Consider the following 21241-nt stretch of genomic DNA (forward strand, 5'->3'; position numbering starts at 1 on the left):
TATTTTTGCTTGAATAAGCAAACGTCCATGTTTATATGTATGTTTGGCGGTATACAGTCAGTACCACCAAAACTCATTCGTAACTGAATAGTTTGGCTCAAAGCCAACACTCTGACACAGCCATCTTGATCTCATAGGTCCATCTAAACACTGCTGTTTGAAATATGACTGGCATACTTACACGACATTACTTTATATCTATTCTACGTATTAGATTCCATTGATCCGAAGAACTGTTATAACTGGAAATCAGCAATCTACGTTATTACATAACAGAAAACAAAGGTTAACGATAAATCATTTTTTATTAATAAAGTATTTTATACTTATCGAGATTCAATAAAACTTAATCTACAATTATGTCAGTCTAATATACTACGTTTCAGTGTAGTTAACAATTCGTTTTGTAACTTAAGAGTCGGCGACGAGGAATTACATTGACATTTTTCACTTCGGCAATTGAAGTGAAATTAACAAGCCTAGGTATGTAAATTAATACTGACAACCTTTTCGTAATAGTCCACCTTACTTACATTGTATAACATACATACAAACTAAAATGTAACATATTTATCTCAACCACCTTCCCTTCTGTATATGCCATAGGCAATTGACATCTACCATGGACAACGTTAAATGTCTACTATCTCAGTTTTTAAATCTTTTGATAAAGACACCATTAAAGGTCAGTATTTTTAATATTTTTTTTAAATAGCTTTAATTAGGTAGGTACCTGATGGTGATACGTAGATCATAGTTAGCGATATAGAACATTTCAGAGGATCAACGCGGGTTCCAACTGACACGGCTCCACAACACAACACAATGTGCGTCCTAAAATTTTGCTCAAGTTCTTTATATAACTATTTATAATCTGGCGCGTAGGGGTCGTTATGCCATTGGCTAAGTTAAAGCTAAATTAGAGCTACTGCCATGTAGGGAGGGAGGTCATAGTTTCTCTTGCAGTGTTCGACGAAGTTCCTCTGTAGCCTTCGTAAGGTCCTTGTCGTGGCGACGTTGCTTCCCGAGGTCTCCTCCGCACTCCTCTAAATAATCTTTAGGCGGTTCCACAGGATATTTTGTGCCGAATTTGGGGCGAGGAATCCTCACGCGCTTGATGTCATCCAACCAACTCTCCATTTTGTTTATTGTTGTGATCTGGAAATAAACGTTTCATTCACTTAATATTTTGTACCTTCATGAGGAAGTTTAAAATTTTCGAATCGTTTAACGGAATTCACTTGGCTGATAGTAAATCTATTGTATTACATCAACAAGGAAACTGTTGCTAGTTGTTAATTGAAATAGACTCTGTTATATCTGATCTGGCAGACCGTACAGTCCGTGCTAAAAGTAGCAACACGCACCACTTTAAACGCGCAGTTGGTCAATAGTTGTGTAAGTAATAGGTAGATGGTCATTGGGTGGTGAAACCTTGCTAAATAAGCACAGTTTCATCTCGGTGCCAGTTGTGGGTGCCCCTCTTAGGTATCGACCAATTTATTCCAACACAACATTTTGAAATCGTTACACAAGCAGTATTACCACCTAATCTTAAGGAAATCGATATTTTTACCAATCCGTGATATTTGATAAAGATTTGGCAATGAAGTACGAGTAACATTGTTTATTGAGGTTATAATATAATTAATAAGGCGTACATGTGGTCGATACATCACCGTGACTGCTATTAGTGCTATTGTTTATATCGTGGTAACAAATACACTCATAGAACCAGCATCCCAACAAGTAGATCACTTCACCGATATTGTATTGTATGGTAATCATACCTCTCGTGGAGCGTTTGAGTTGTAAAAAAAGTGATTAATAACTAGTCTGTCGTTGCGCGCATCTCAAACGGTAAGACAAAGATATTTTATTGCACGAATGGCTTTCTCTAGCGAAAGTGTTGCTAAACGCGGTGGCATTATTTCAGTGTGACGCTTTCAAATACGATTTGCGTAGTTATTAATAGGTTTCTGATTTATTTTAATAGCATCGTGACAATATTCGGACACGACAACAAGATAGCATCTATCTTGGAATTACTTACTGCTAATAAAATACTGAACACCAATGGAAAAACACTTTAGTTTTAATTTGTTTTGACGGAGATTTTGCTTGATTTAGTATAACAGTTATGAAATTAAATGAGAATATCGCAATTCTGAGAGTAACAGAGAAAGTGAACTGGCTGACAATAATAAGTATAAAAGATCCGGTGCAGTGGGCACAAATCGTGACTCAGGGTCGTGGGTGATATCCGAGACGATGGCTAACTCCTTAAGCGTTTCTGAGAACCACCGTGACTCAGCAAAATCAGTGGATAGTATTGTCCAGATAGCTTAATTATACGAACACTATGTTCACACATTTAAATATATTAAGACTCAACAAGCAAATACTATTCTAAGAATTAAGTTATAATAAGTGCTTACACATATTCGACAATAGCTAGTGCATCGAAAAACTTTTTATGGCTGAAATGAAATGCCCGACCCCGTATAGATTTTACAGGTTATATATTAAAGTATATCCAACATTCTAACAAGCAATAAGACAGCTTCTTAGGAGTGGTATTTGGAAGAACTACGAGTGTTTTTTAAGTTTTTTATTTTTCGAGTGAGTCTATTTCTCCTCTTCTTTATTAGATATATCAGTAGGTATGTTTATATATCCTACGCTACTTTAGTAAGGCAATAACTGGAAGTCTGAGTCAGACACCAACACCCGATTATGTGTCACGCTTCCAATATTTTTCTACCTATAGAACCTGTTAATGCAATTCTGTATTCTGGATCCATAACAATTTCAGGTCTGCTTTAGGTTCGGCGATCATTAGTTTAGAAGACACTGACTAATATGTTTTTTCCAATATTCATTACATCTGTAAAATTATTGAGGTCTCTACTACGAGAAAAAATGTGCGATATACAACGAATATAGACTACTTCATAGTTTAACAAGCAGTAAGATGTAATTTTGTAACATAACCAAGGTACGTTGTTAACAATATGAATAAATGATGCGCTTGAGGGGAGCACAGTCTTGCCGGAAGTGGACCGTCGCGTGCGCATCGCCCACACCTTTGTCGTGTGTCCATATTAATTGTACTTACATATAAATACACGAAACTACATAACAAACAAGTTTGGTAAACAAAATTATATTTCTCTGGTTTACTTACACTTTATTTTGACCCAAACATACACTTTTTATTTCGTGGTCTTAAAACAAATTAGGATAATATTATGGCAGTGTCTCCAAGGAATAGTAACTCAAAGTCGTGTATGTAATGGTGAGATAGTAACACATTCACAAGTATGTTCTAAATTACTTAAGTACGTGACTTAAGCAACTCATGGGGCCTATAGTGTTATGGCACTTTCTCTTTCCACTGTAAAGCACGCTCGGATTGATTCTAGATTTCGTTGGTCGTATTACATGCCCTACATTTTTTGTTAACGACACATCACTAATATAAAAAAAACTATGTTGTAATATAAGTAACGAGTAGATATCCACTATTTTGTTACTACTGTTTGTAAGATATTTATGTATGTTGAGGTGTCACGACGCCGACAGACTAAACTTTCGCTATAAAATTGTTCACGACTAGAAATGAAACGATACCAACATCGTACATTTAGGTAAGTATGTTAGATTTATCTGTGGCAATGCACGTAATGTACTTGTCATGACAATTTAATACCGTTACCCTAGCGATATTAGTGATAATAAATGAACGTCCCACTTGGCAATTCCTTAACGTTCATGCATCTGAGTAGGTGGCACGACGCGCGCACTCGCTCAATGCTCAGCTAAGCATTTCTCTTGTCAAGTCACTTAGTAACTTCATACAGTGTGACCTGTGTAAACATGGATTTAGGTGATCATTGTCACCCTTCACGAATATTAACTATCTATCTATTTACAAACAATTATCTCCGTTATAATATTTGTAGTGACACTTTCATTCCACGCCATGTATACGGATACATGATGTAGGTAAATGTAAACAAATACACGTAATTAATTCTCAACGTAATCTTAAACACACAATGAGATGTGAAATCTTAAACAATCCTGCATTCATACGAGACTCACAAAATTATTAAAACAATTATGCAGTTTGCAAAAAGTGTATTATATAACATAAAAGTGGTGCTCTCGTGCTTATTATTATAAGTAATTCAACTGAAGAAATATGAATAAAAACTGTACAGCGGAAGAATTACATTGTAGACCTAATTTCCATTATGTTAACCAATTATTCGCCGGAAGGTGAAAAGATCGTGATTCTAAACAGGAAGACCAGGGTGTACTTGTATGGTCTGACCCAATATTTCCTGCAATTACACACCGTTTCCCGTAAACAAGTCGTGCCACTTTCTACTTCACGATTCTGGAAATGTTACGTTGCAGGGCTACCAGTTATCATTTCAATGCTTTCAAATAAGTTCACTTGAAAGTTTAGTATTGATATACTTAGGTAGTTTTTAATTCTTATTTAAGTAAGTACATCATATATTTTTCTCAAGAAGTATCGTTATTAATCGAAACCAAGCTCATTATTTCACAGTATTCGGAATTTATTTTTAGCATTAGGTTACTTTACTGATTAGCCTTGATCTTATTATAAATCTTTAAACAACGGGTATTTGTTTCGAGTGTTGGTATCAATGTCAGTTATGTACAGTAGGGGTTGTGTGGGCCATCAGCCGGTGAACGTCCGCTTTGTTTGGCTAGCGGGACCCGAGACGTTATGTGTTATCACGACCGCTCTCCCACGCCACGCCACGCCACAAGCCACCACGCTAGACGCTAATTGCCAACCTTGTTTGTTAGTGGACCCACTCGCAGCTTTACATGCTTGCCCGTCTATAGTACTTGCCTATTTATTATCTCCGCCATCGTGTAATTTACGAGTATATTGTACTTAACCACGTCATGGAAATAATAATTTATGAACTGGATTCATTTACAGTTTAAACCACTTGAACTTCGAGCATTAAACTATACTATTTCTTGAATCGTGATGGGGAAATAATACATTTCACAGTGCACCAGATTGTGCTATAATTTTATAACACAGTATATATTAAACGTCTCTATTACAGTCACTAATATATTATAGTTTCGTCTATGGGCATTTTCTTATACATCGAGAAACGGCATCAAACTCATTAAAAATATTTTTTTAGACACTATTCGGATAAAGATTAACTAGCTCTTGCAATTGTAGTAAATGAGAATCGTTATTGCAACAACTAATATATACAGAGTGGGTATCCACTAAATATGTTACGGAGTGAAATCCAATGTATTTGTGCAAATGGTTTGACTTACAATATGCTAATATATACCAAGTATAGAGAAGAAACGGTTCTTTTTCAAAGGGCCGGAAAGTTATCGGTACGTCGCCGTCGTCCCAGACAAGCTGTATAAGGAAGGTGTACTGTAACATTAACCCCCTTGCAAGCTACAGCTCCGGCTCGTGATCTCCACGATATTTCTCATGTACCACTACGTCGTGAGTGGCGTCACAATAAACTTTAAAGTCTATCTTTTTCTATAACGGGAGAAGTGGTATATTGATTTGTTAATCCATTATTCTTAAGGCAACGCAATGAGACAATATTTTAAGAAGAACAGATACAATTTTAAAACTATTTAGTATTTCTTTGGAACCTTTGAAGTACGTTATTTATATTACATTATGTAATACACTGTTTCTGAGTACTGTTTGGTGGTTTTATATCAATAGCAGAACTTTATGGCAAACTGTTTAACACACTACTAGTTCCAAAACTCTGCTAGAAAATATTGTGCGTTGGAAGTAGTCTTTCATTTATTCCATTCCAATCGTAGAAAGCGTGTCATGGAGCTTCACCGGTTGTGGTGTTGTTGTATAAAAAAGTGCATATTTTACAGTAACACAATAGCAAATAGACATCTCTTGAAGGCCTTCTTTGTCGAGCTGTGTCCTTGTTGTATTCAACTAGCCAGTCACGCGTGGCGCCATAAAGAAAAAAATATTTTACGTAAGATGAAATTGGAGCTCGTTAGCAGATTTTTTTTTTGTATTCGTAATTTTATTTGTCGTTAGTAATTGCTTTTTTTTGAAGGTTTTATTCATTTATTGATAAAATATAAGTTTACAGATTATCACCAAATCACTTATATCTATACTAATTGTACAAAAGAATTTGAATCATTAAGAACGTTTCATAGGAAGTTTTTATACCAGTATTGTATTGAAAATGTTATTTGTATCTAATCCGTCAAATTGAAATTTATTGTGAAAATGTAAGCATACGTTTATCGTATGCGTTAGAAAAATATACAAAAAACATAATACTCGAATTATAATAACATTCGTTGGTTAATATTATGTATTAATATAATAAAATCCTAACTAAGTACAAATTGACCTCCATTCAGATACTTACATGGTATCATGAAATTTAATTGTTTCAATTTATTTTAATTGCAATAATAAAATTATGCTGAATATGGCCTAAAGGTCAAGGAAATTCAGACATGAGCCTTTGGCATAAAATGGCTCAGCTTTGTCTGTTTTTTAGAAACAGGTAAACATACATTATAAAAATTGTCGTAAAACGTACCTACTTTATTTTCTAGTGTACGCTAAACTAAGGAGATTTTTATTACTGCCCATGGCCCAAAAAAAAACCGGACCAATGCAAGTTAAACCTGCTTTGATGTATGAGGTATGAATAACGCATTCAGTCAAACCACATGACTGTTCTTCTCATGCAAGCCTGTCTTCATAATACGTTACGCAAGATAATACACAAAAGCACATCATGGCACACAGACTGTATACAATACAGAATGTCTGCTACTATTTACCTACCTAAACGTTACGAGATTACAATTAGTCATAATAATATCCGAAAATTGAATATGCCATATTTTTTAGGCCTATGGGAAAATGGTGAAAACACTGAGTCTCAAGTTACGCAAATAACCTTACATTTATAACACGCAGTACCTGTACCAGTATACTCGTATAATAATAGCCAAAAACAAGAGCTGACTACCATTGCATTGTTTTGTTTACACCGTACAACAGCGGACTCATTTTGCGATCGGGTTGTCTTCCACACATGATACACTGCAATTGACACACTGGCCTCGATAATATATTTAACTTACCTGTCACGGTTATCCTGTTGACGGCTTGATTGCACTACCTTCTATTTGTAAACAAGTTTGATGTCTTAAAATTAGTACAACGTGCACATGCGTCGGCGCTTGAAGCGAAACTGACCGTCGCCGCACCGAAGCAGAGCGAGGGCCCGCGCCGTCGCTGCCGCGTAGTTTACTCTGTGTGCGAATCGAGTTCACTTGCTACTTAACCAGCTACACGAGATGAAAATTAGTTGTATACCACATGCACAGGCAAAGTACGGACCAACCACCCACGCACACCATCTTCGATCTGGGGGCACGGAAGTGCCCCCGCAAGTCGAGCAAAAAAAAGCGGCACGGCCGTAACATCCTTTTCTCGAAGCAATTCGGGCTATTTTTGACACCCCTATAATTTCGTTGTGGATAAAACAAGAAGCCTGGATTTTCAGCAACTAATCAGTCATTGTATAAACACTGTATATTTCAAATTTCAGTCAATTTGAACCAGTAGTTTAGGAATGACAACTTGTTAAAATTTTGAATTTTGTCACTCACTGATTCACTGACTCACTGACTCACCGATCATCAAAAGTCTAAGGTACTTCTAGCAGACTTAGAAGCTTAGAATTTAGAATACAAATAGGGTTTAGTGTCTTAATCATGGGAAAAATTTAATATTTTCTAATTTCGGTCCAGTTTTCTAAATATACCAACTGCAACAATAACTTTGTAATCCCATATAAATGTATAAGATTACAAGGTTACATTTGCAGTTAATGAATTATTATTACTGTAGAAAATAAAATAAATAGGTGTAAATAGGTACCTACTATATGAGGCATAACGGGAGGGGGTAAAGGGTGGGTAAGGGTGTTTAGCCCATGAAACTGAACAACATTCCCATAAGAAAATATGTTGAATTATGAAAAAAAAAACGTCTTTCCATACAAATTGGACTTATGTTCGCTCTACAAAAAGAAGTGAGATGCCATCAAAAACATTATGTAAAAACCTCAAGTCTCGCCGTAAAAAGTTGTGAGATCTATATAATACCAAGTCGATTAATCTATTTAGTCTCTACTTAAAGGACCTTCTGTCTTAAGTTATTACGTATGTTATTATCATGCCAATTTAAAAAAAATACCTTTAAAACAAATAGATCGACTTGGTCATCGCAAGAAAACACAAATTCGCCATTATTAACATTTCAGGAGCATTAACTTCTTGTCGTGCTATGTAGTGTGATACATACTAATAATCAAATCATGCGATGGCCAGGTCGGTCTATTTGTTTTAGAGGTATTTTTTTTAAAATTGGCATGATAATAACATACGTAATAACTTAAGACAGAAGGTCCTTTAAGTAGAGACTAAATAGATTAATCGACTTGGTATTATATAGATCTCACAACTTTTTACGGCGAGACTTGAGGATTTTACATAATGTTTTTGATGGCATTTGTATTACTGACATCATATGTTCTCAAATATAACAATCGCTGCAGGCTAAGTGTAAATAAACAAATGGTTTCTTATTAATTCGCTGCAGATATCTGCCGCACGCCGGATTTATGGATGACGTTGCCGTTTGGTGTGAAAGCGATCATTATGTAAACGACCTGCTTCCAAAAGGCAAGAAGCAATTACCTGGAGCCGAAAGTTAATAGAATATAATTTAACTAGCTGACCCGCGCAACTTCGTTTGCGTGTATCCCGCTACTTCGACAAATACAGTCAACGCACCAACACATATTGGATACTAATTTTCAATTCACAATAACTTCTCTTTCCCTTAACCGCGTTTAAAATATTAAAATGTTTTTTGGTTTCTGTGACTCTTCTTTGATCGCCCCCCCTATCAGTTTTTGGAAAAAATATTTAAGTAATTATAGGGACGCTGCCCCCGCCGCCGCGGCCGGCCCGTACCGTGCCGCAATACTAATATCGTGATATCTCCTAAACTATATGTCTAAATAACACACTGTAAACTGCAAAAATAATCTAAATTAAATGCTCGTGATGATGAACTTACTTATTTTGATAAGGATATATGTATTATTGGTTATATCACCAGTTAAACATCACCCAACGAATTAAATGTTTTTTTAATACAGAAAAGTAGTTTTTGTGACTTAAATAAAAAAGCTGGATATATGTCATTGCGGACTTTTTTGTAGAACTAATAAAGACCAATGTTTTTGCTATACATTGTTCTTACTTGTATCCAACGGTATAAGCGGCGCACGCACAAATGCAATCTTCAATTAGATTTTTTTTCTGACTTCTTGGACATAAATCGCTATAACTCAGCTAATATAGTTTCAATGTATTTCAATTATATATAAAAACCTGTCGGAGAAAATACTCTTTCTATTAGTGAAAACCGCATCAAAATCCGTTGCGTAGTTTTAAAGTTTTATGCATACGAAGGGACTACAGACAAAATGGGCGACTTTGTTTTATACTATGTAGTGATATTGCAAGTATAAACAATAGACGCGATATGAATATGTAATGATAATTTGTACCTTATCTAAACATCGCAGATATAACAAGGGAGAAATCGGAGGCTTAATGTTTATTTTTAGTAGTAGATATTTATAATCTGTTCAGGGAAGAGAGTCATTCGAGACTAAACACAATTTTATAGACCAATGGAAAGAACAATTCATACTTTTAATACTTAAAGTATTTAAACACTTTTATTATAAACTTATTTTTGCTTATATACTAACAAGATAAGTAATGGTTGGTTTACAATTATTATGAAATACAGTGATAAATGAACAAATCGTCTTAACATTAACACCTTACACCGCTAGTTCCCACGCGGACATCAGTCCAAAAACTGGACAAACCGGAAATAATCAAGCCAACCACCTGCGATTCCCATGTCTCGTGGAGACTATTTATTTTTTATAACTTCAATCACGCCGCTTGCCTGGTAAACCTTAATTATGTTTTTTGTGTGCCAACAGACCAAAATTGAACAAACGGGAATACTTGCACAACATGATAAATCAAGTCATGGTAGATACACGTACGGCTTCGGTTTGCGTTTAACCGATATGATATGTTAGTTGCATTCGATACACCTTCATCATTAGATGTAACAATAAATTGCTTCCTGGATTTAAATGTATGCCTATGTATGTGTTATTCTTAGTGTTTACGTTAATAAAATACAACCTGTATTATCTTACCAAGTCAATACCGGTCGATATCTGTTTAAATTTAGTGTTAAAGTAGTATTAAAATTAACGCAATTGACCTTTCAATATACCTATTTGCAATAATAGGTAGGTCATGAACGAAACTACCACACCGACATTAAGGAAACGGTAAATCATAAAGGCAAAACGTGGTTACCTTTTTTCTAGTTCACAATATAGCTATCCATCTTCCTCCTTTTCGTATTACCAAGAATGTACCCCGTCAACTAGTCACTTACATACCAAAAAGCATGCATTAATTGATCGAATATCTTTATGCAAATGTGACTATTAAAAAATATTGTAAAATATCATCGTGCATTGAACATAACAAAACTGAAAACAATTACATTTTCTTCACCTAGTTGTTTTAAACTCTCTCTATTATGTAGGTACGTGTTATAAAGTAGATTTGCATTTCGAAGAAGTATTTTTCATCGAAAGTTAATAGTATTGCGTGCTCTACTATTGTAATACCGGCACTACGTGTTCTAGTTTCCGATTGTATTGTCTAAAATTTCTTTATCACACCGTTTGTCGCTCTTATTTCCAAAATACAATCGATTTTCAAATCGATTTTCTATAAATAGCTGTTGGTGTCGTAGAGCCGTGAGACGAACCCCTGCGGTTTGTTAAGTATTTTATAGTAAGCCGCGTGTCTCTATATTTATAGCCCAGAGCCTGCTGATAATTTTGCAGAACTCGCAAAAGCATTTTGCCGTAAATATTCGTGTAGTGCTTATACGTCGACAAATGCCACACACGTGCTCAAGACGCAGGCAGGTATTATATTTCATGAACAGAAAGTCTGTAATTCAATCAATCGAGCTGTTTATAGCGATTAATGAAGCATACACCGTGCTCGGTAAAAGTGAAATTAATGTCGGTTTTGTTCGACACTGTATCGAAGCAAGTTTCACTAATAGGGCGTGTCATTGTCTTTCACGTTTTCACTTAACTATAAAATAGCTCAATAATAAAAATACGTTTAGATAAGTCAGAAATTTATTATGCAAGGCTTTAAATCATGAAGTAGACATTATAATGATTCTACTAATATTATATATACTTAAGTTTGCGAAGATGTTTGGCTAAAATTTAACACGTCGATACTTTATAATTTGGAATAACACATGGGATATAATGATCTTTCCACGCAGATGAAAGATGAAGCTAGGGGGTAAATAAACATTAGAAAATAGGCCGCAGATCTAAGTCTACATGTGAAAAAGCAAAATATGTATGTGTAAAGCGCTTTTACAAAACTTTTCCCACGAGCTTTAACTATTATAAAATTTCTATTGTTACAATCTGCAACTAACTACACATTTACTACCGAAGTATAAGAAGTGTGATCGAAACACTTTCGTTTTGTTCACATTATTGTTAAGATTAGGTAAAACAACATAATCAAGTTAAGCAACTTTCTGGTATCCCGAGTGTTGACTGTAACGGTACTGAGGTTACGATATTAACTATTTATAAGCAAAATATAATCGCATTCATAAACAAGTCGTCAAAGGTTTATTATCAGATATCCTCAACGCACCTAACGGATAATTATGTGATTTAGGCTACAGATATAGACGTTTCAGTTATAATTACAACAAAGAATGTCTGCGCATCGTTATAAGATCATAGAGAAGATAAGTAAGGTTATCTTTTGAATTTATAAGTTAACGGTTTTTGAAGTTTAACTCAGTAAATCTTCTATTGTTGCGAAAACGGGAACAGTGTTGGTTTGTTTGTCCGGAGAGACTTTGTTTGAAATATTTGCGACTTGCAGAAAACACACCATAGAATCGTACTACATAGCATAAGAAGCGTTTGTAAACGGGTTCGTAAGACCAACAGCTGGCTGACACAAGTTTACTTAATAACACCAAAAGAGCCGTAAACGTCACGTCCTAAAAACTTGCAACTTGTAATCAGTGTGCAGCCTCCAATGTAACGGACTTTATACATTTACTACGTATGTATGTTACGTATGATTACAAGTACAGAGTGTGCGTTAGCGATGTATGTATTTATAATATTTATCATAATGCAATGCAACTAAAAATGTACTACTTATTTCATTCATGTAGTAACGACATTTGAAATAACCGTAAAAATTATGAAAAATCATAATTAAAATACATTATTCATTAAATTTGTGCAATGTTAGTTATTAATATTTATTTTTATTCAATTTTAATTATATACATAACCGCAGCAAAAACAAACCTGTGTCGCATACACATATATGTATTAACAAACGTAACAACAAACACAACTAACAGCTAGACTCTAAAGAGCTCGAAACATAGATATATTAGTTCTGTTTATTTTTATATTGGAAATTTGTATTATTGAAAATTTATCACGATATACATATTAAATGAAAATATAATTACACAAATATGTAGATCAAAAAGTGTATGATGTATGGTTTCGTTGTTTTTTTGTGTTCGCGCTGATGGAATAGGGTTAAAATGTGTCATAATAAGATATACCTGATATCAGTTGGTCAGTGTTGGTCAGTGTGGATGGTTATGTTTGTTGGTGAACAGCCGGCGGCTGAGGCAACGTCGTACATCGCGGATCGGAACGGGCGCGTGTCGGACGACATCTACCGATGTTATCTCATTATTTATAGAAGACGCTAACGAGACGCACCATGTCGCGCCCGCTCCCAGATACGGCTCTTAGATACTAGCTAGATTTGTGAGAAATAATCTTGTTATGGTAAAACGAACACTTCATATTGCAATACAATAAACCGTGATGCAAAACGATTATCTTCAAACAATAACACTACGTGAGTTACAAATCCCACTAAACAAAAAAACTGTTTCTTTATTATATGCTGAGCATTTCTAGCAAATGGATATTTTGGCGACAAATTCGTAAGACATCACAATTGATGGAAAGTTAACGCGACCACGAGATACACAATATAAACACAATAGGACGAAATTGTTGCATGACTTGAAAGTTAGCAACTTACTGCGTTCGTGTTCGACTTGGAGCAGAACGAAGAATGACAGAATATGTATTTTGTTTCATGCTTTCTTACGAATTTCCTGTTTAGGACCAGGTATGTACATTTATGTTTGTATAGTTAAAAGGTTTTATATTAAGTATTATTCTTTATCGAACAGCGTGCGGATATAAAATACCCTGTTACAGTAAAAACGAATCACAATAAGGGGTTAGTAAATAATATTAATTAAGGCTTGGCAAATTTTCACTTTTACGTAAGTAATATTTTGTAGATGGCTAGCAACCGTAGATTTGCTATTTTTCTAGTATCTGTCTACCCATTTTGTACTTAAGAATTACTTAAATCTAGATCTTATTACCCAACACTATGTATGCAGATTACGTGATGTGTAAAATTACTTCGTAGAGTTCTTGCATCTGACTGAATTGGATCTGTTAAGTAGGGTATGTCCTATGTCTATAATAGCGTACCTGACTACAGCTAGATTTATGCTAGATGCTTAACAGTCACAATAACATTGAACATGACAAAGAACACAAGCGGCTTGCTGTGTGGCAAACGTAGGGAGGTTAGGTGTCGCGACCTACTCGCCTGTGCTGCACTGTACTGCACTGATAGTGCACGATAGTGTATCATAGTGTACGATAGTGCACAGGTATCGGAGGGTGAACGATCTGGTCCTGAGTGAGTGTGATGTTTCAGTGCGGCTATCTCGAGGGGCTGCGCTCATCACTCGGTGGCTGGACGCAGAAAGTAAAATCATGGTACTGGGGACGACCTCTAGTAAGTGGCCCGGCCTCTCGCCGCCGGAATGACCAGCGAACTGTCCTAGCACATTGACGATTCTTACATTTGCACGAAATTAAAAAAAATCTTAAATTTTTATTGGAAGTTCTTGCTTCGAGTCCGAAACGATTGCTTGGTGTTAGAAAGTTATTCGATTATTGTATGTTTTCACTTCTTATTATATCGTTGCACTTCATTTCGGTGTTAATTTTATTAGTACCAACTTATACATTTTATTTTGACCCATAAATTTATTTTAAAGTAGTGACGCACATCTCAATGATTTGATTTATCATATCGGTTGAATCATTAGCCTGTAGAGGTACTTCTATTGTCTTGAATGGATCGAGCTAATAATGTGCTGCATGAAAATTTAGTATAAATTGATAATCATTTATCACTCCTTAATTTGAAAACAGTTTCTGAATAGTGTGTAAATTTTTAAAAAATATTTATTTTACAAACATAAAACAAAAACATTTAGTTTTATTTTATTTAGAGCATGGTGGCGCGCAAAATATTTCTGAACCAATATGCGTTGAAGTCTTTTATTCAGATTTTCTGTTGTAGGTTCTTGTATGTATTTTTTGCATTTATTATTATTTAATTTTCGTTCTCTGCTATAAATCTTGCTATCATTGCCTACTCAGGTAGGTAAACGGGATAAGAACTCTCTCCATGAATACATTTGAACACTGTAAAATATACCCACTTTGAACCACGCCACCGAGTGATCGAAACGCATGAATCCAAGCCTCTAGCACACATCTCACTTACAGCTTCTCAATACATTCGACGTATAATACTCACTGTACATTTTTGTAACTGAGAGGCACAAGGTCGTAAATCAAGTTAACCTGTATGTATGTGTACGAAGGTTCGCCTCGCACCGGTGCCATGCGCCTGCCTCGCCATGTGCCAGCGTCACTGAGTTACTGCCCTCTGCCGCCCAGCTACACGTCTCCTCAATATTCTTAGAGCACTAACTTGTACTTAGAGGCTGAATTAAATTTGCTATTTATTAGCATTGTAGAGTAACAATTATTAGTGTGGATGTGTACAATTAGTTAATAGGATTTAGGCATCTACAAATCAGTATTTTCTATTCACGTTTCTGGTGTAAATATGTATAAATTATTATACAAATTGCGATGATATATTACAGTTATAAAAATTAAGAACAAATCAATGGGTATAAGTTAGGTGATATATTAAGAACGTGTGATTTTTATAGGAGTTAGCGCACAACTTGTCGCGTAGTTTTGACATGAAGGAAGATAGTGGAGCGTTGTTAGAGGAGCGGGGCGGCATCCGGCGCCACCAGTCGATGCAGAGGCTCGGCCACGAGCCGCCGCTGGACGAGGCGCGCGCCGCACGCGTCGTGCCCGACCACCACGGCAACCTGCACATCACCGTCAAAAAAACTAAGCCTATACTTGGTATAGCGATCGAAGGAGGCGCTAACACCAAGCATCCGCTGCCTAGAATAATAAACATACATGTGAGTTCCTACGATTGAACATATAAGAACTGGCCAAACCGTATATAATACAAAATGAGCGTTATACCTTCCCTCTACACCTTATTTATTCTTTGTTAAACAGCCGCGCCTTCTCCCCAAAGCTATCCGAGTTGGTCACTTTATATTAAAGAGGAGGGAGAAATAACTTTATTTAACTATATTGTAATGAATGTTTGTGATAAATTCTCAGATTTTGCGAATATATGGCTGTATAGTTTCGTTCGTACCTTCACCAACATGGAATTGGTGGACCATAAGATTTACCGCAATTCTGGCTTTTACAGTAACATACTTACATATTTCTTATGTTTATATGTTTCCAGGAGCATGGAGCTGCTTACGAAGCAGGAGGATTAGAAGTAGGCCAGCTCATATTGGCGGTGGACGGACACCGAGTGGAAGGCATGCAGCACCAAGACGTTGCGCGGTTGATCGCCGAGTCTTTCGCACAGAGAGACAAACCGGTAAGTCATCTCGCTGCCCAATACTCTTGCGCGTTATCCATACTAATATTATAAATGCGAAAGTAACTCTCTCTGTTTGTCTGTCTGTCTGTCTGTCTGTCTGTCTGTCTGTCTGTCTGTCTGTCTGCTACTCAATCACGTCTAAACTACTGAACCAATTTGCATGAAATTTGGTATGGAGATATTTTGATACCCGAGAAAGGACATAGGCTACTTTTTACCCCGGGAAAATGACGCATTTCCCGGAAAAATTCAGAAAATTCAACGAAGTCGCGAAAAATCAATATTATAATGACATTGAATTAACAAAATTCCGTTGCCATGGCAACTGTTTCAATGGCGGATATGCCTTAGCGCAACTTCGTTATACTACGAGATATAAATAACTAGCTGACCCGCGCAACTTCGCTTGCGTCACATAAGAGAGAATGGGTCAGAATTTTCCACGTTTTTGTAACACTTTTTACTGTTACTCTGCTCCTATTGGTCGTAGCGTGATGATACAAAATATGCTTTTATTTTTCACGAAAAATATTCTCAAAATTATTTATATCTCTTAATATATGTAACGAAGTTGCGCCATGGCATATCCGTCATTAAAACAGTTGCCATGACAACGGAATTTTGTTAATTCAATGTCATTATAATATTGATTATTCGGGACTTCGTTCGCCACCTGAATTTTCCCGGGAAATGCGTCATTTTCCCGGGATAAAAAGTAGCCTATGTCCTTTCTCGAGTATCAAAATATCTCCATACCAAATTTCATGCAAATTGGTTCAGTAGTTTAGGCGTGATTGAGTAGCAGACAGACAGACAGACAGACAGACAGAGTTACTTTCGCATTTATAATATTAGTATGGATTTTGAAAATATTTTCATGAAAAAAAAAAGCATATTTTATATCATCACGCTACGACCAATAGGAGCAGAGTAGGTAACAGTAAAAAGTGTTACAAAAACATGGAAAATTCTGACCCATTCTCTCTTATGTGACGCAAGCGAAGTTGCGCGGGTCAGCTAGTATACTCTATTTTAGATTATGCAGTATTATACTAAAGGGTGTAGTGCTTAAAGTATATTTAAGTATGAAAAGTATGCAATTGTAGTCATACCTAATGTCGCATTAGACATTTTAAAGAATAAAACAATTTAATTGAAAACGATGACTAAATAAATAAAAAAACTTCATGCTTTACAATCTAAAAGTGTTTTTAGAACTAGGGATTAGATAACTATGCTAAACCAACACTTTAATATTCACAGGAGATAGAGTTCCTAGTGGTTGAAGCAAAGAAGTCAAATCTGGAACCAAAGCCAACCGCGCTAATTTTCTTGGAGGCCTAACATCTACTGTCCCTCCCCGCCAGCGACCCGCCGGTCGCGCTGGGCAGCGCGACTCCGCGGGTCGACCTCACCGCGCACACCACGGAATAGCCAACTCCAACCTGCGCTGTCACATGCTCTTCTGAGCGCTACCACCACAGATATATAGACAATAGTAGACAACGCAACGTTACAACTTCCGAATCAACCCACGTTGAATCCTGTTGATCCAACACGTGTTGTGTTCTCTACTAAGTCTGTGGTAACGACGTACCGGCTATACTAACCGCGTGCGACCAGCCGCTCAATCGGCGAACCGAAGCAGGTAACCAGTAGGCTATGCGAATCTATTGGCACAGGGAGGCGATCTATTTTTTACAAACTGACGAGTCCGAAGCGACGAAAGATTAGTTACGATGCACTCAGCCCGACGGGTTTGGACGAAACCTGATGAAACCTCACGTGACTAGGTATCGGTCCCGTCTCTGCGATGGGACCAATCGGGTAGGCTGAAATTTTGTAAATCGTTTTCTAGGAATGTAGCTATTAATCCGATTTTACCAGTAGGCAGCGACTGAATTTTATAAAAAAGAATCTCCTACTTTTACCGTTTACTATAAGTTCATCTTAAAATTCACAATTTAACGATCACGATTTATTAAGGAGGTAGAGAGATTGATCAATTCCGTAACTAATTTAAATAGAGCTAGAGTTGTAAAGAGATGACGATAACATAGATCTTACGATGTTCATTTTCGAGTCGAGTAAAGTTCAATCGGCAAGGTGCTAAGAGAAGATATCATGTTCAGTAACGTATCGTCCTCGAGTCATGTTCACATCAGTAGTTGTCACTAGTGGATAGAGAGCTTCCGGTCGGCGCCGGTCGAACGTCCGGCGACATCGCACGGCGCATGCATCACGCGACACGCGGCTCCTGAGCAAGCTGACTCTTACGTCGCCTCGTTCACGGCTTGTGATTACATATATCCTTCTGTTCGCCTTTATATTTATCATAATACATCTATCAAGTCATGTAACTCAACATTCCTTTTTACTTTGTTTATATTTCAAACAATATTGTAAAATATACCTAAATCAAACAAAATCATTTTAAATTTTGAGTCTTTCGAAACATCAAGTGGTATGTTGAGTTGGTCCTCGGTATAGCTTCGATTAGTTTGCTTAGCGAGATTGCATAGAAGGTGCGTCAAACATGTCATTCCATCTGGTAGTTAAGCGGTGAGTTTACGAAATTATGGCGGAGAGGGATTTTAGCCCACTCTTTAATTTATATATACGTAGACTATAAGTGAATGTGTGCAATATATAATCCAATGTTAGATGTTAGAATCAAAACAGTCTTTGGCGTTTATGTATATGGAATCACATGGTGTCCTCTCTTACGAATAAACTAAAATGCATATTAATGTTTGCATTAACAAGGTTAACAACAAGTTGCGGTTGATGTGAGAGAGGAGGCTGCGTGAGGTCCACGCTCCTGTACAAATTGTACTTACTCCGGTGTATCGATGTGAGTGTTGCTAGAGCTTTATTATAACGTACAGCTGTAGATATTGTACACGTTCCGACACTTGTAATAACCACATGTATTGTATAAATGTAACATGCTATTATTGAACCTCATTACCCCTTATTATCTCAAGCAAGTGACCGTTGTAAATATACTATATATATCTGTATCTACTCATAAGCTGTAAATATCAAATTTGAATGTATTGTAATATAAAAATATTATATTAAAAATATTTATTAAAGTTAGTGCCAAAAGCATTTTACAATTCCAGAATAGGCGTGTACAGTTCTAAATATATAGCAGAGGCATCGGTACAGCATCGGTGACGCCAACTCTGCACACATCGACAGTGTCTAATGTCTAGTCATTTCTACAGTTTATCCATTGCTAATCACACAATACGCTTCTAATATTAGGATTCGATCATTGACATTTACATTTTGATTGTATTATTGCAAAACATATTTAAATAGAGACATATTCAAATATATTTCACGTTGTTCACGATGGCATTTTGGATATTACTTATAATTGAGTTCAATTTGAGGGCATTGTGAATACCTAGTTTAAAATTGTATCACTTATAGACTTCCGCCTTTCCAGAAATTACTGTTTTAACCACTAAATACATAACAAGAACAGAATGTGCACTGAAACAAATATATTTTGTACGAGTAATTATAGTTAATTTTAAAACTTATACCTAATTGTATTTAAAAGTAACCTATAAGTTTTTATGATTACACTTAAGCGGACATGTATGTAATGCAGGGTCGGTAGACTCAGCCGCCCTTCTATTTGAGTCAATTCATCATTTATGTACGTATTAAACACGTCAAACCAAAAGCAATTTAAACGTAGAGGATAAGAAATTATTTTAGCTACAAATTATTTTAGGTTACCTACCTGAAAGTTTAATAATGTCATGATTTTGCAGACCTGCTTGTTTATTTACGTCACAGATTTGTTTACCAACAGCTTGCTAGTAGATTGTTTAGATCGCGTTTACAATACGTACTACGGTTGCCTTCCAATCCACAGCGCATATATCTAATGGTATTATTGGCAACATACTATATTATATCCTAATTATTGTAAGCCGTCCATTTGTGTTGCAATTAGTTTGTCCTCGAAAGCTGTGAGGTTTACTGAATTATTATCTATATAATCGATATTAGCTAGTCTCAATGTGTTGGTAAACATTTCACAAATATTTAGGTAATGTTTAAACTTCGCGCAGGTGTTTCGTTGAGAAGATCTATGTTGTAGTCTGTTGTTAAGTTTGTCGTTGATGACAAAAATATATTGTTATCTAGATAATTACTATTTGTTTTATTTCATTCATGCGCCTGACAAGACAGCGAATGCAAGCTTTCGCATGCTACACTTTTACCGATACGCATTACATCGAGTCCGTCGAGGTAATGACTGTACCATACTTTACTACTCAGCGGTAGTGAATACTAATGATGTGACAACTTAAGGTGGAGATGGCTACACTCGTCACAGGTCACGTCACACACACTACCAAGGTTGCGAACAATCCGATCGCTGGGAAATATCTCATGGATCAAGCAATACCAAATTTCACCAAATATAAAAAGGAGCTGGCATCGTACAAGTTGAAATACTCTAAAACGTTAATCTTTTTCGCGGAATTAAAAACGGATAAGGTACAGTGATACAGATATTCAAGAGCGTTTTGCTGGTTGAGTAATGTTTTGTTCCAAAATAAATAATCAACATTTTGTTTGATTGTCATGTCATGTTAAAAAAACATAATTTAACGATGACGTTTTAACCGATCCCTACTTGCTTTTGTTATATTCTAATACGGCATAAAGTAACGGTAAACATAAATCTTACTACATGCCTATAATACGCAAATTGTTAAACAATGCAATGCAATGTTATTACAATAGGTAGAGGCAGTATGACGCCAATGCGATAACCACTTCAATTAAATAACATAACGCACTTTCGTTTTTAAATAAACAGATACTGTTTACATAATATTTTTTATGTATCCTGCATGGAAAGATACATTTATGATAATGAGTGCTTGGGTAAATAAGCATGATAGTACCATGCAAAAAAATTGGTAAAGTATAAATGGAAGCCATTAATTTCACCGATAATTCTTTACAAAATGTTTTTACGACTTGAACAATTCAAAATCACGCTACAGTTGTTTTTGTTTTTCACTAAAAGATTTAGTTACCATGGAAACATAACAATTAAATAAGAACAATG

The 21241-nt window shown here is 35.9% G+C and overlaps 2 protein-coding genes across 4 annotated transcripts in view; one reads left to right on the forward strand and one right to left on the reverse strand.

Moving 5' to 3' along the window:
- Positions 1-20305, forward strand: part of dysc (whirlin protein dyschronic) — a 64198-nt gene extending 43893 nt beyond the window's left edge. For 2 of the 3 annotated variants that reach the window (XM_076136429.1, XM_076136430.1), the window contains 3 exons: positions 15377-15643; positions 15988-16128; positions 17395-20305. In XM_076136429.1, coding sequence (XP_075992544.1) covers positions 15377-15643; positions 15988-16128; positions 17395-17475 — 489 coding nt within the window. In that variant the 3' untranslated portion in view covers positions 17476-20305. Of the gene's footprint in view, positions 1-14058; positions 14140-15376; positions 15644-15987; positions 16129-17394 lie in introns of all 3 variants that reach the window. The other variant, XM_076136428.1, reaches the window with a different exon arrangement.
- On the reverse strand, positions 287-7350 carry LOC142987574 (uncharacterized). Its single transcript, XM_076136431.1, has 2 exons — positions 7183-7350; positions 287-1158 (listed from the first exon to the last, which is right to left on the reverse strand). Exon 2 carries the CDS (start codon positions 1138-1140, stop codon positions 949-951), a length of 192 nt encoding a protein of 63 aa, XP_075992546.1. The 5' UTR covers positions 1141-1158; positions 7183-7350; the 3' UTR covers positions 287-948.
- Positions 20306-21241: the final 936 nt, after the last annotated feature.

The sequence above is a fragment of the Anticarsia gemmatalis genome, chromosome 3, assembly GCF_050436995.1.
Source record: "Anticarsia gemmatalis isolate Benzon Research Colony breed Stoneville strain chromosome 3, ilAntGemm2 primary, whole genome shotgun sequence".
NCBI classification, from domain to species: Eukaryota; Metazoa; Arthropoda; class Insecta; order Lepidoptera; family Erebidae; genus Anticarsia; species Anticarsia gemmatalis.